The sequence below is a fragment of the Papilio xuthus genome, unplaced genomic scaffold, assembly GCF_000836235.2.
Source record: "Papilio xuthus unplaced genomic scaffold, Pxut_1.1 DF826923.1, whole genome shotgun sequence".
Taxonomy (NCBI): domain Eukaryota; kingdom Metazoa; phylum Arthropoda; class Insecta; order Lepidoptera; family Papilionidae; genus Papilio; species Papilio xuthus.
In genome coordinates, this window is record NW_013531726.1 from 3,114,641 (window position 1) to 3,130,537 (window position 15,897).

Sequence of the window (15,897 nt, forward strand, 5' to 3'; positions counted from 1 at the left end):
TTTTTTCACTTCGTTTTATTTATCCAAATAAAGAGAATATAATAATGTAACCTTATTTCAATATTATACAATAAAAAAATAATTTTATTTATTCCAGGAATCAGAATATTTAACTAAGAGTTTCGGAACAAAAATTGCTTTCTTCATCGTCTCTGAGCTTTCTGCTAGACGTACTCGAATGAAATAAATATTACATTACTTGAAGGAACTGACTGGTAAGTATAAGTAGATTTTATATCTAGTGTCTGATAATAAGTAGTGATTGTATTGTTTTAATAATCAACACGGAGCTATTGTGGCCGGCTGATGTATTTTCATCAAACACCTCGACGTCCAAACATTAAACGTCACCTATATTTGCAAAGTCACGGTTCGCCAAACCGAACATCTGCGTAGTGTGTTATGTTCATTACTTTATTTCTCGTAGATAAAATCTCATCGGACAACAGCGCTCATCATTACAGGTGGTATGTTTTTAAGTAATGGACGGGCGCGATATGATATCTGTGCCGGCCCGATGCCCACCTCATGTCTATCAATAGACGCACAGAAACCGATACACGAAACGACTAACAGTATTCGCACACCGTTCATGTTGCTTTTTTTAATTTTTATATCGACAAAAACTATACTCGTTGTTATTATTGAAGCGAATTGGACATGTAGTAATTATGTGCGATATTTAGGTAGTAATTATTCGGAGGTCGAGGAGTCAGTAATTGACAGGTGAGAGATCGCGGTGACCCGGCGCGGCCACTTGCCGGCACTTGTGATGAGAACACTCCGCCGCGACACGGTTACAATGAGTGGCAGCGTAGCGCGCGAGTCATACTGCTCGATATGGTTGCCAAATTGACTGTCAATAATTTCAGGATGCACAGACTATTTTTTTTCTCTTTGATCCATTCTTGCAGCCAGTAATCTTCGATCCAATAGATTCAAAAAGATTTTAATTGGTCATAACTCTGTCAGTCCGTCAATAATGAATCGTCAAGCTAATGATAATTATCGCACATCGCCTTCAAATAAAGTCTTTCAAACGCCAACGATATGATCTTATCGAATTGTAAAGTCATAGAGATATTTTTAATGTAGTATTTATCAGGTGTTTTAATTTCATTCAACATTTGTGTATTGAATTCCCTGAATAATTTTAAAGTACAATCTATTTCACATTTTTAAAAGATTGTCCCGCGAAAATATTGATACTAAGTTACTTTGGCAGACCACAAGCCACAAGAAGCAGCATCTCGACACGCAGATGTAAAACGCATACAACCCAACGGAAACAATAACATCGCTACGTGCGAAATCGATTGCGAATGCAAATCCGTTACTCGATATGAACCAGTGAGCCAGATATCGATTTTAGAAAGTCGATTCTGAACCGCGGTGATGAAACGTGATCGGTTGTCTTTCAAAGCATCACCGATGATGGACGGAGGGTGAAGATAACAGGCCGATTGTACTGAGCTTTTAGCGTTTTCCGTCTACTTCGTGCGCGCGCTTTGCATTTCGATTCGTAACCCAGATCTCAGACGTCATGTAAAAAATCAAAATCGACCTCATTCTGCAGTTCGAAGCTGGTAAATTATATTGAATACTATTCATTAGTAAAAATGCACATAAAATTTTAAGTTCATAATAAAAATATGCAACGTTTTCAATAGTTCTGCGATAACTCCCATTTTATCGCCTCTCTCATATATTTTACTTATTTTTACATATAAAAAAATAACGCTTTGCAGTATGAGATCTTCGTCTAGAAATAAACGCAGATTTTAAATTATCATTCTTTATTCATATTTGTACTTTGAAATACTTTCGCAACTGCAATTTAAGTTTTGAAAAACATTTAAATTGAAATATGAGCTATCGTACAGATGTAAGCAGTTATAATTTTATAAAAATTATTTTAATTCAACAAGATTCTCGTACATTCGTAAATATTGAGAATAAATGTCAAGTCTTACAAGCAAACAATATATTAATTTACGTATACGTCGTAAAACACTGTTATAAAAAAGAAATTACATTAACAAAGCTTCCGCACTCGCGTTGCCTACTAACACACTAAAAGGAGCAACGTCAAAAGCAATATCTTAAATCAATACTGGCGATATTAATTAAAGACTTCAAATTACTTGCAGATTTATATCTTTTTTTTTTGGAGCAAACCTTTTAATTTTAACGAGCAATTAAGGTTTTTAAACAAGTTCAAGTGTACGAAATAATCAGGAAAATTTGATAATCAAAGTTACTTTATTTTGTTTAATGAATTTTATTCACGTACATTTATATTCATTCACAAGTTAAAAAAGTTCAAAGCCCTTCAGCCTAAATCTGAGAAATAACATGTTTTAATTTAAAAAAACTATATAAACCTAATGACCATTTTTAGACTGGGACAGTCTTTGAAAAGTGGATATGCTACTAACGCCAGTTCTCTCCACACTTGACAGTTGGTAGTCATCAGCAATCAAGTATGGGCTATTCCTAAAGAAATTGATGAGTTCCGTATTGTTTTAGAGAATGCGAGAAGAGACCCCTCGGGCGATAATTTGTTATCGGTTTTTTATCCAAGTTAATTAGATTCCTTTAATGTCTATAACTCGAGGCGGCTCGACTAATTAGAAATTATAAATATAGGTAACACATTCGACCCGAACTAACGGTACGCATAAAGCATTTACCAATAAATCTTATGTGAATTTAACTTAGCCAGAAAAGAGCAAAGAATTTATCTCAGGCGTTAAAGTTTTATTCTTACCTTTTCAGTATTTTATGTATCCTCATGAGAAGTCATGTGCGGCCAACCACACCGTATAAGTATTGACACTAATTCTCGTGTAAAGCGACTCGAAGTTCTATCTTAAATAATAAATAGTGGGTAACAATCGATCGGGAAACGATAAAGAGACAACTTGCAACCTCTCACGTTTCCCCGACTGGCTTCTGCTACGTAAATTGCGTCCGCAATACGAACGAATCGCGAACACGGTTTCCATATTTAATGTTTAACAGTGCAAAATCATGTTGTTTATTCGTATTATTTAAATAAACGCAGCTTAACACGAAGTTGTTGATTCTCGGTGATAATCATAGCTCCTCACCGCTCGCCTGAAGACTTTGAAGCTATTACGTAAACAAGAGCGAAAATCGTGATCTGTACCGCAACAGCCGGAGGGTTGCAGATGTAAGAATATCTCTAATAACTGCACCTCCTTGTAAATTGTTATCTTCGAGCATCACGAGGCGATTCCGATGATATGTATGTTCTCATCAAAATCCACATGCAAGTGAGATATGTTGACGAATGTTGAAGTTATCGAGCGTAAACTGCTCAAGCTTGGTGTAAGCGACTAGTCGTGACTTAGTCATTTAATCACAAGCATGCGAGCTAATTAGAGCAGGTCGCGAACCGACGACCGGTAATGAAAATCACAAATGAACCTCGTTACACTGCAAAATTGCACGACGCATACCCTTTATGCTATAATTATGGGTTAGCATAATTATGTTGTTAGTTATACAGGAAACTGTTATAAACAACTAAACACGTCTTACTTTGTTTATTTCATAAGTTTTTCTATAGCAAATTAATGGTTCGTCTAGTGACTTTATCGCAGGGTCGATCATACCGTTAATCAGATTTTTTTAAATAGATGCTTCACTGAATTTCATTCACTAGACATCCACGGTAAAATGCACAATGACTAACTGCGTCCTGGGCAATGTCACAGCAAACAGGGAGTACATTAAAGGATAGCCGACAACGGTACATACAACTAACAGCTCAATTGTGGGCGCGCATCAATCAGTTTGATGGCAAAGTAATAACTCGCCGTTGGTAACGCAGCCGCCGCCTTTGTACTTTAAACCTGTTACATGTATAAGGAAAATGTACAATTTTTACCAAAAAATTTAACTGTAAAAACATTTTTAAGATATATTTATATTTTCTTCATTGTAACTTAATCGACTTCATTATAAAGATAAAAGCAAAGAATACTTGGTAATCCTAAAATGTTTTTTTATGAAGCAACATATCACTAACTTATGAGGTCGACTTGAAATATTGTAAACATAAGGAAATGTTTGTATTCCTAATATAATTTCAATGTGATCGAGACAATATTATTAAATTGCCAGGGGTCATGTCGACGAGTCCGCGCGCTCTCGCGATAAACTCTAATGATAGTCGATATTCAATAACACAAATACTATCCAAGCTTAAAACAATGATAGTTTACACAATAAACACACGTCTACAGTTTATGTATTATAGTGTTATTGCATATTGCACATGATATTGATCAATAAAGCAGAAAATGGAACGTAATATATCTAATTTTATAACATCGTCAGCGTCAACAAAAAATATCCTAAGTTACTCCAACATACATAAGCTACCTTGCAGTAAAACTCCCATGAACATTGATCCAACCATTTTGGACATTACCCGTAACAAACCCAGACTAAAATAATAAAAAAAATCGTGTTGTTCTTACGCTTAAATGTCATATGTACGACATATCTTTTTTTGTATACAGACAAAGCCTGACTACAATTAATAAAAGCTGTAGCTTAACTACACGACAATCTTGGCCATGTATAAACTATTTCCAATTTAACGTGTACTAAATGTATCAATAGTAAATTAATGAGAGTGGCGATCGAATGGTCTCTAATAAATTATCTACAACGAGAAAGGCACGTGTTATTTATGACGCAGCTGGTAATCGATTGCATTACGGAATATTACAGTAATCTCATTTTAGTACACCTTACCGATGCAAACGATTGATCGATAGCTAACGATATATTTTAATAGAATGACGATAGCGAAGCCCTTAGCACGCGCCAACGCGCCGACTGTTCCGCGAATGCTTGAACCTAACTCGTACGTACCTTGCACAGGAAGTGGACTAGTAAAACTGGAATCATCAAGTCATGCTTTATTTGCGTAAGCGACTCTCCTTTTAAACAACTACATTACATTGACCTCTAAACCGCATATATTATCTTTACGACTGCCTAAACCATTAATAGGGCCATGTCGACACCGGCACGTGTCTGAATGGCATCACTTGAGCCTGAACGACAGGCTGTACCTCTGTTTCTATTACTCTGTGTCAGTATTTCTTATCTGTAGATGTATCTTTGCTGTGAATCACTGTGTAGACGCGTTGTATTATCACATCAGAGTGGATGCGGTCGCACGGCGCGGCAGAGGGCGCCATTAGCATACAAGTGAATTATCTCGATCTGCAGGCGCAAAGCTGATTGCAGTCGCAACGCTTCCGCGGCGTATTGAATTCGGAACCAACGGTGCAGCCCGCACCGGCCGTGTGATTCCTAACGATAGCGATCTCTCCCTGTATTCTGACGGCGTAGCAACTTGATATATCCCAGCGCATCGTTCTTTAGCGCTATCACTTAGTCTTGCTTGCTGCTATCATTTGGACTATTTATCACGGGGAAAATTGTAATTTTCTCAAATCCGTGCTCTTTGTCGATAAGATAATCTTGCTTTGCCACGGATATTATGTCTTTTGACTCTGGTATTTCAGATGAAACATTTTGTATTTATGTGTAAAGAAATACTTCAAATAATACATAGATATATATTGCACATAAATGGTTGTTTAAGTAACTTTAAGAAATCTATTATTTCATCCAATACATAGACATAGAAAGACGCCGAATATTGCGAAAAGAGTGATCAAATTATATTTACTATGTTCGGTAATGGGATACTAGAAAGTATACTATTTTATAAATTGTATTTCCTAAACTTTCTCGCAAACGCCTGCGTAAAAATTTACTTCTTACATTGAATTGCACTGACGAAGTAAGGAATAGCAAAGCAGGCGCTTTGAATTAAATTCATAAAAACAGATTCCTCGAATACATTTTTTTTAATTATTACAGGAAAATGGAAAAGGTAATCGTTTAAAAAACTTATATTTACGGAAAAAATAACACAACAGCATTATTGATTTAATTTCAATGAAATGACAATGAAAATTTAAGTTTTGTTGCCACTTCTAAACGTGAGCAATGCTTACACAGAGGACTCTAGGTACTTCAACATGCAACATGTTTTGTTCACATTACAATAAATAGAAATTTTAAATGTATACGTTTTATGGATGTGAAAATTATGGACTCTCGAAAACAAACATTTTAGCATATGATATTAGTGGTTGTAAATTTAATATTTGCTTCGTCGAAGAAATGTTCAAAGATTTCGCTACCCGACCGCATGACACGGAGGTTGTGCAGAGGGGACACATAACGGTGACATTAGCGTTTATCGTGTTCTTGTCTGGAGACACCGCGTCGTCGTGTCTACAAGTACGAGGGAAGCTTAACCAAGACGTAGGGTCAAGTCAACTCGCATGCGAAGTCTATACTATAAACAATATACATAATATTAAAATAATTTTAATTTACTTTAGCACATTTGCCTTACTTTTTTTTTAAGGTCTTTAATCCATAACTGTATTTATTTTAGAAAATTTTCTTTTCATGAAGTTACAGGTTACAGCTAATATTTTATAAATACTGCGTTATCTTATTGAATTTCACCTCATATGACGTTGAAGATCAAAGATCAAATGACTGTTTGCAAAAAATTAACTAAATTACATGAGTTGGGTGCGGTGCGGTTATTATAGCCCAAAGCGAAGAATAAGTATGAGAGGTCGTAGGGCATAGATAAAGGCCCTCGCCGTGTGTTATTTTAACCTACAACAAGCTGCCATAAATTACAGATGTGACAATGCAGAAACAATTAATAAATTTAATTACATTCCATTAAACTGTAATTACTACAACCTCTATTATTGTCTAGTAAATTAATAATGTATTGGTTGGATTTATAGTCGAAAGTTGTATTCAGATAATTCAGTTATATACTTTTATACTGTTCAATTGTTCACTGCACTGCAACAGCTATGGCCGTTTATTCTATCTATACTGCGAAAATAAGTTTTACACCACGCGCGCCCACAAGATACACGACGCTACGTTATTTACTATCTTGTCCGGCTTACGATATATTAACCTTAGAATTAAGAATGTCACACCGATAAGTAAAATTACAGGTAGATTTAGAACTTTTATTATTATGTCTATTTTATAATAATGTTGACAGTAATCGTGTGTAGACAGGACGCTCATAAGTTATTTTGAAATAGAGGATACTTGGTAATTTGTTTTGCTTTTAAAGAAATTTATCAAGATGTTATGAGATTTATTTGCATTTTGACAATGTTAAGATGGTTGTGTGGGGAACCCTATTGAATAAGATACGAAATTACTACATTAGAGGATGTCTCAATGTTACTCAACCAAGCAGTGGTTGAAAAATTAGAATGCGAAATTTTAACATGGTATGGGCATGTCATGAAGCGAGAATGACAGCATATGACAAGGGAATCTTTTATTTTCTGTGGTGTGAAGTGGTAGGCCCAGGAAGAAATGGACGGCTTGCGTGAAAGGCGTCAAGAAGAGAGTGACGACTGAGATGACGGAAGATAGATCGATCGGGACGAAGAAAACCTGGAGCGCCGACTCTACGCGAATGGTATAAGGACAGAGGGATGATGAGAATTCTTTTTTTTTTATTCATTTTAACTTTTGAGCATCCTGCAAATTATCCGCTGTGAAATTATCGAATATCAAAAACTTGGGTTTTCAAGAAACCATAAGGTAAAATATATCTATGTAGAGGAAAGTCTCATTCACATCACTGTTGTGTACCAACGACACATTTTATGCTCTTTGATTACTATACGTCACGTCACTGACAGGACATGTGTGCGATAAAAATGGTGACCGTATACCAGCTGGCATTCTTATTCTGATGTTACAAAACCTGACATTTCTTTTATAATAAAAGTAAAGTGTTATGGCGTCCGTTTTGGATTTGATCAAACATTATCAGCATGCCATTGAGAAATACCCACATGACGAACAAAAAGTAAGTAAAATTTTCAGATCTTCCTTGTTCTGAAATGGTTTTTAATTCTTCACCATAAATATTATAAACAATATCATCAATGGCTTCGCTCAAACAAAACAAAAAGCAGTTGCATCTGCTCACTATAATTTGTTAGGCTTTAAAAAATTCAATACAATTATTCCCTAAGCTTCCCTAATTAGCCACATAGCTATGTATCTGTCAAACTTTGTGTAGGTTTTTTTATATTCAAAGTAATATATAGCCATTGTTAAAATATTCTGTTTAGTGTTTTTTGTAAAGTCACTTGTTTTATCTTCCACTTAATTCTAATAATATACTTGATACACATCGCCTCCGCGCCCACAGGGGTATTTCATGCTATTTTGTATTTATATTTAAAATTAAAATATAGGCAGGTGATATGGATACACTATTGTATTTATTTAACAATAATAAACATCCTATGGTAACAATCCCCAATGATTCTTTTACATTCTGCTTGTTTTGGCCTGTTTTGTAGACTCCAACAAATTCTGGTTAATACAACAGTAAACCAACTCATTTCTTTGTCACTTTTCTTAAGTCTCTTATTTGTATAAGCTGTAATTTCTCATACTTTCTAAGCTAACTGGTTTACAAAACATACCATACATAAAGTAAACAAACTTTTGATGATTTGTTGATATGCAACTTAAGATATAAGATTTATAATAACCACTATACAACAATCGAAATAAAAACATATTTAAGGTACTTCCCAGTGTTGCAATTAACTTGTATAATAAAAAGTACAACTACATCACCAATCTTTAGTTTATAAGGCTTCTAGTTAGCATGGTCATTATGATAATTTAACCAGATAAAGTATGAAATTCTGAATTGGCATTTTTTGTAATTGCCTTAGAGTAGTCTTCCATATGTAGTAGTCAAAATGGTTAAACTGTGTGCAAAGACTGTGATGTAATTTTATTCATAAACTTCCCTGTAAGTTGTAAATTACTTGAATAACTTATTTGAGTTGCTAATTTACTTAGAAAATATGGTACTCTTTAGAAAAATTAACATACATTAGAATTACTACAATTTAGGAACACAGGCTTAATAAAGACACATTTTAAAATCAATTATTATGTGATTAAATTTTTTATATAGCCTATTACTTGTTTCAGATTTTAAAATGTATAAACAAATTATTTCAACTGGATGTAACAGTACAACATCTGCAAGAGACTGGTGTAGGCAGAACTGTGAATGCATTGCGCAAAGAGCCCGGAGATGTGGGTCAAGCTGCCCGGGCCCTTGTATACAAATGGAAGGTCATGGTGGCAGCGGAAGAAAGTGACCAGGAAGCTGACCACAGAAATGACAGTGAGCCTCCATAAATATTAAATATCATTGTCTATTAATATCAATAAAATTTGCATGTCTTGAGAGTTGATTTTTAAGCTTTAGAATTCATAATTTTTTACAATTAGAATGTGTATTTTCATTTCATTTTGCATTTTCTAGATAATCATTAAACTGCATGTCCTTTTGAATTATTTTTGTTTCAATGTTTATCTTCTGTTTGTCATTAAAAAATTATGTTAAAAAAATTTTAAGTACTTAATGTAAATATTTATGGAGTTGAAACTTCAAGTAACCAAATCAATAAACCAGATAAAACCTTATAATCTAAAATTATTTATCTTTTTTTTATATTAGCATCATCTTTAGCCAAATGTATATTTAAAAATTCACTTAAAAAATAAATATCAAATTTTACGTCCTCGTTGAATACAGTGAAAATGATTGAAAACAGGTTACGTTGAATTATCCATATATTCATGAGTCCTTTATTGAATTATACATTTTGAATATAAATAAGTGGGTTTTTCCATTGGTATGGCCTTGGCTCCCGGGATGTGTCGCACCTTATCCCGCCACTGGGTTTTTCCTACTTTTGCATGTCATTTAAATTTCATTTCGTCAAGTTTGTTTTAGAGTGGCATTTAAATTGTAGTCTTTATGAAATAACTTATAGGGTAAATGTAAGTTCTTTATTTAATCAGCATCAAACTACAATGGCCATATAAGTGAAAGAGACAGTGAAGATAGTACACCTCAGTCAAAAAGTAGACATGACCAATATGAGAAATCATCAAAGTCAAGCAAATCTACACATGACTATAAACATATGAATGGTGATAGCAGTTCACATAAGCGAAGACATCACAGTAGTGAGGTATGTTATTTTTTATAATTGATTCTACATTTATTTTATGGTAGAATATCACTTTTTATACTTAGTTTTTACAGGAAGAAGAACCTGAAACAAAGAAATCAAAGCACTCTAGTAACAATGATGATAAATACAAAAGAAAGTGTGTCAAAAGTGAATCAAGCGAAAGTGACACGCAAGATACAGACAATTCTCAAAGTGATAGTAGTGAATCTGATACATCACAAAGTTCGGAAGAAGACAGAAAACCAAAACATAAAATAAAAGAAGAAAAACAGGAACAAGTAAAATCCTCAAATTCTTCTAAACACTCATCACACAGTCACAAAGATCGAAAAAATGATTCGGCATCAGAAAAACGACACGATTCGTCAGACAAACATTCAAAACATAAATCGGAATCAACAAAATCAGAAAAATCTTCAGCTGAAAAACTGAGTAGCTCACATAAACAATCCAGTACCAAAGATAAGGAAAGCTCTTCTAATAAAAAAGAAACATCGAGTCACAAATCTGTGGAGAAAGAAAAGAAAACCGAATCTTCGAGTAAACATAGCAGTTCTAAGAAGGAAAGTTCAAACAAAAGTGACAAGCATAAAAATTCTTCTGAAAAATATTCTAATGCATCAGAGAAACATAATAGTTCGAAGGAAACATCAGAAAAAACAAAAGAAAAGTCTTTGAGTAAAGAATTACCGAGAGAGAACCACAAATCAAGAGAAAGCAGTAGTAGCAAGCACAGTTCCTCTAGCAAAGATAGATTAAGCAAAGACAGAACAAGCAAAGACAGATCAAGCAAAGACAGAACAAGTAAAGAAAGATCAAGTAAGGACAAATCAAACAAAGATGATTCTAGCAAAGATAGATCAAGAGAAAAACATTCATCATCAAAAGAGTCAGACCACAGTCAAAAATCTGATAAAAAGCATTCGTCTGATAGTTCAAAAGAAAAAAAAGAGAAACATAAAAAAGAAAGCGATAAAAGTGGAGATGATAAAAAGAAACATTCTCATTCTTCATCAAAATCGAGTAAGTCTAGCTCAAGTAAGTCAACAGAAGATATACCAAAGAAAAAAGCTCATATAAGTCATAGCGAGGAAAGCGGCGACGACGGAATCGATTGTGGGTCAGGTACGTACTTCTATTGCATAACATTTAACGTTTCTGTGACGTGTGTATATTTTATATGTATGCTCGCTCTCCGAAATTGAATTACAAATAAGCGCTGAAGCAAGAAATATTGTTACCTCTGTTTTTACAAATGGAATAATAGGGATGGTATTGTTTTGTGAGTGACACTAGAACCCACAGTAATGTTCTTTTTTTAATAAAATAATTTATTACATTTCAGGTGCCAGCTTTGCCGAAGCACTAGGGATGATAAGTCCAACTAAAAATAAAAAGAAAAATAGTACTGTTAAAGAATTTCAATCGCCAAATGCGTTTCCAGATGTAAGTAAATTATTTTTTTAATGAATTGTCAAATACCTTTGCATAGCAGAATACTTTTTTCTACTATATTTTTGAAATAAAACTGTGGGTCCTTAAAGGCCTAAAAAAATAAACTCAACATTTTACTTTGTTCCAACACTGTATATCTAAATTTTGTTTAACTTTACATATAGATATGTAATGACACTTATTGCCCGAGACTTTGTCTGCACTGAATTAAAATAAAAAATATCTTGCAATAAATATATCCTATGTTACTTTCGAATGGAAAAAGAACATTTGAGTTTATTTGCAACACAACATACAAAAATACAAATATTGCCTCTATATTAGTAAAGAAAACAATATTACAATCAAATTATATTATCACCGTGAATTCCCCTCAAACACATTTGAAACCACAATATAAAATATTATCATATTACAGGTGATAAGAATTACAATAATACTGTTGGCACAACACTAGGCATCAGACGTTACATATTTATGATATATTCCTTTGTTGTACAAAATTCATAATACCTAACCTTGCTCTCATTTTTAAATAATTTTACATGTCTTTACATTATGCTATTTATTGAGGTCGTGGAAGTACCCATTTTTAGTAAAGAAGTATAGCAATTTTGTCTACTTTAAAAATGCGAACACATTCACGCCCTTTACCTAAAGATATAGCGGCAGAATCTCAAAGTAAAGGAAAAAAGAACAAACGAATTCAACAATTGTTTTTATTACTTTTAAATTAACAAGGGATTCATTTGGTTCTTAATGTTTGTTTCAACGTTATTCTATAGAGAAGTAATACATGGTCAATGTTTCTATTTGTTTATTTCTGATGTACTGAAAAAGCACTGAAATAAAAGTCTATGTTTTAGTTGAGTCCGGCTTCGTTACTAGCCCCCACTGCTAAACTGGCGCCCCTACCTGCCATAGAAATCTCCGCTCTGCCAGAAATCTCGCCAAATTACAAACCCAGGCCTCCACCAAAACTACTACCACATTTCACCGACGAGGATGCTATGAGTCATGTTATATCTTCCAAAAATCAAAGGTAAAAAAAGCGCCTATTTAATTATAATATTTATTTTGTATAGTTTTGCAATAATAAAAAATATTAAATTTTTAGAACAAAGGTCTATTCGGGGAACAAAGTAATAGGAAAAATACCAACTTTGTATGAGATGTGTGTACATGTACTTCAAGAACATATAGATGGTAAGTTTAACAACAAAAAGAATTCTATTATAATCAATTGAGCACCAAATTAATATCATTTAAAATTGTAAAAACTACAATTACTTAAAACATGCTGGATACCTACAATTTATAGTTCTAAATCTGTCACTTAAATTTTTTTTATTATAATTTTTATAATCGATTTAAAACAGCGGACTTATTAACATTGTTTTGATTGATTATTTCTAAAGGTACATTGATAAAACACTATAAACAGGTTATGAACACCTTGGTGTTCCCGTTGCTCGTTTGCTCCCTAATCTTGTAAAAACATATAAAGTTTAATAACTAAAACATCCACGACAGAGTCTCTAGAGATATAATAATATTATTAATAATTTTATTTCTAGCACTCGAGTACACCGGTGGGGTGCCATATGAAATACTAAAGCCAGTCGTTGACATGGCATCACCGCAACAACTATTCATGCTGGAACACTTCAACCCATACCTGATGGAGGATACGGATCATTTGTGGCAAAAGTTCTGTGAGAAACACTTCCGCAACAAACAGAGACAAGAAATGGAAACATGGAGGGAAATGTATATGGTAAGTTTGATCTTTTCCATTTTTACTTATAGGTGAAAACTTAAATTTTTGTTAAAATTATTTTTTTTTGTTTATGCTTAAAGGACTTTAGCAGTCTTTGCAATTTTAGCAAAAATATTTGTAATAATTTCCACTAAGACTTAGCTTATTGTGCTAGGATATTGTTTAGGACAATAGTCAAACAGAATTCATAATTACAGCACTCTGTTTGAGTTCCATACTCTTAACCACTAGGCTGTTTCTAAATATATGTAACTTATCGATTAGATACATATTTATGTGTTTTAAGTAATATTATTTAATTCGCAGAGATGTCAAGAAGAACAGGAACATAGATTGAAATCACTAACAGCGAATATAAGACAAACTCAAGAAGCCAAGAAGGCGCCCATCAAGCAGACAAAAATGGCGTACGTCGATACTGTGGTAAAGCCGCCACGAAACGTTTTGAGAAAACAAGTAAGTATTTAAATAAAACTTAGCTCATTCTAATATGAACTAATTCCAATTAAATTTGACAGACATTTCTGAGGTAAAACGATATTTTTTTGGCTTTGGTCGTCCATTGGTGTGGGTAAATGTTTCTCACTTATCCAGTATAATCTATTTCACTACTAAATTAAAAAATAAAACAGACATTTTAATTATGATTAATCCTGATTTCTTCTTGTTTCTTTTTTATAGGCTCAACACGGCACGGCTCATGCTTCAACAGCTAGTCCAGCCGCTCGAGTGGCATCTCTAGCGTCTGCCCCCAATGTGCTGCGCGGGGGGTCGGTGCGACCTCCACCAGCCACTCCCGTCTCCTCCTCCAACTTCAACAAACCCAAGAAAGCACCCCTCATGCAGAAGGCACTACAATTTATGCGTGGACGTAAACGATGATAATTGTTATACAGTTTACTTACGTCTTGTAAATATTAGTGATGGTCTTAATGTAAAATGTGTTAACTATCTTTGACTTAAGCAAATGTCAAATATATGTTTGTGTGTAAATCATAACAGTAATAGGGAAAAGACTATATTAAAAGACACCTGTTATAGATTTAGGTATATGGGAAATCGAAACAATTGCTAAATGCAATTGAATAGAAATGAACTTCTAAATCAATGTGATTTAATAATTGTACCATATCTATATAATATTAATATTTTAATATCAAAATTAAGTCATTGTTATACAAAATCCATGTGAATTGTATCACCTTTATTGTGTTTCAGAAAAACAAAACATTAATTCAATAGAAAAACATACGAGCAAATTTATAAATTATTATGTTTTTTTGTCAAATATGTCATTAAAATCAGTCTCTAATTGTACATACTAAGAAAAATAAGTTATTACTTAAAGTAATTCTTCGACGACTTTTGTAGATATGAGAACCTAGACATTAGCTAGCAAAAATAATGGATCAAAATGCACTTTACTTATTTGTTATCCTCAAAAAACAATCACGTGGAAATTAGTCCTTGAAAAATTTGACAGGAATTTATGCATTCTGTGTATTCTTTACAGAACCATATTTTGCGATCGCTATAATTCTATGAAAGTCTGACATATTTTACAATGAAATAAAAAAAGTATTTATGTATGAAATTCCCAAAAAAATAAGATGCGGCTGACAGTGACTTATGGATTGAAGCTAATAAATGTAAATAATGTCTGATTTTTTTATGTTTATTAGGTTAGTGACCACTGTTGTTGTACATATTATATATGTAGTAGATAACTAAATTTTCGTTCCTGTACTCAACCAAAAAAGGATGTACAGCACTAAAATTGTACTTTGTAGGACAAGTATGAATTCTTTTAAATGTAGTTTTAAATACTTCGATCTTTTACAACTTTTTTGTTTTATTGAATAAAAAAGTGATTGCCTGGGTTAAAATTACTAGTTTATTAATATTCAATGAAATATTTTAATACAATCAATGATAAAAAAAAATTATATTAGAACACTCAGAAACATATTTTTATACAAATAAAATCAAATGTAGTAAAGTACAAGGTCGTAGTGAATAAATTTCATTTATCAAAGTCAAAATATGATTTTACTGACTAGAAATGAGTTTTGTATCTTTCTGTGTGTCATTAGGTATGGCTATAAGTTATAAATAAAATTATGAAATAGATCTTTTCTTCTTTCTCAGATTCCATAAACATGTTCACAAAATCGGAACTATTTGTTAATATTTCTGAAGATAAAAAGAAATAAGAAGCAACTTCTTACATTTACATTTTGTAAATACTACAATGTATGTGCCTATTAATTTTATGTAATTCTTTATCGGCATTGATTTTTACACTTACTTTAAGATTAAGATAATTAAAAATTAAGTATGGGTTGATGAATGATTGAATTATGTTATTTTTTAATGTGGTGATATAAATATTTCAAGAATAAAACAAACGTTTTTCATTAAGTAGTATTTACCACATTGTAATTTATATTTACTTCAATCCTT

At 32.9% G+C, this 15,897-nt stretch overlaps 1 protein-coding gene across 1 annotated transcript; it reads left to right on the plus strand.

The window, feature by feature from the left end:
• The first annotated feature begins 7,785 nt into the window (after window positions 1–7,785).
• Window positions 7,786–15,770, plus strand: LOC106122553 (transcription elongation factor B polypeptide 3). Its single transcript, XM_013318592.1, has 10 exons — window positions 7,786–7,990; window positions 9,142–9,340; window positions 10,024–10,196; window positions 10,271–11,324; window positions 11,545–11,645; window positions 12,521–12,696; window positions 12,772–12,860; window positions 13,232–13,431; window positions 13,741–13,890; window positions 14,116–15,770. The coding sequence occupies exons 1-10, from the start codon at window positions 7,919–7,921 to the stop codon at window positions 14,314–14,316; spliced, it is 2,415 nt and encodes an 804-aa protein (XP_013174046.1). The 5' UTR covers window positions 7,786–7,918; the 3' UTR covers window positions 14,317–15,770.
• Window positions 15,771–15,897: the final 127 nt, after the last annotated feature.

What these genes read in the sequence shown, in the direction of transcription:
- LOC106122553 (XM_013318592.1), top strand. Translation starts at nt 7,919, where the DNA reads ATGGCGTCCGTTTTGGATTTGATCAAACATTATCAGCATGCCATTGAG. An exon ending in AGCTGACCACAGAAATGACA is followed by an intron (nt 9,341 to 10,023) that starts GTGAGCCTCCAT and finishes TTATTTAATCAG; the next exon opens with CATCAAACTACAATGGCCAT. An exon ending in CGCCAAATGCGTTTCCAGAT is followed by an intron (nt 11,646 to 12,520) that starts GTAAGTAAATTA and finishes TCTATGTTTTAG; the next exon opens with TTGAGTCCGGCTTCGTTACT.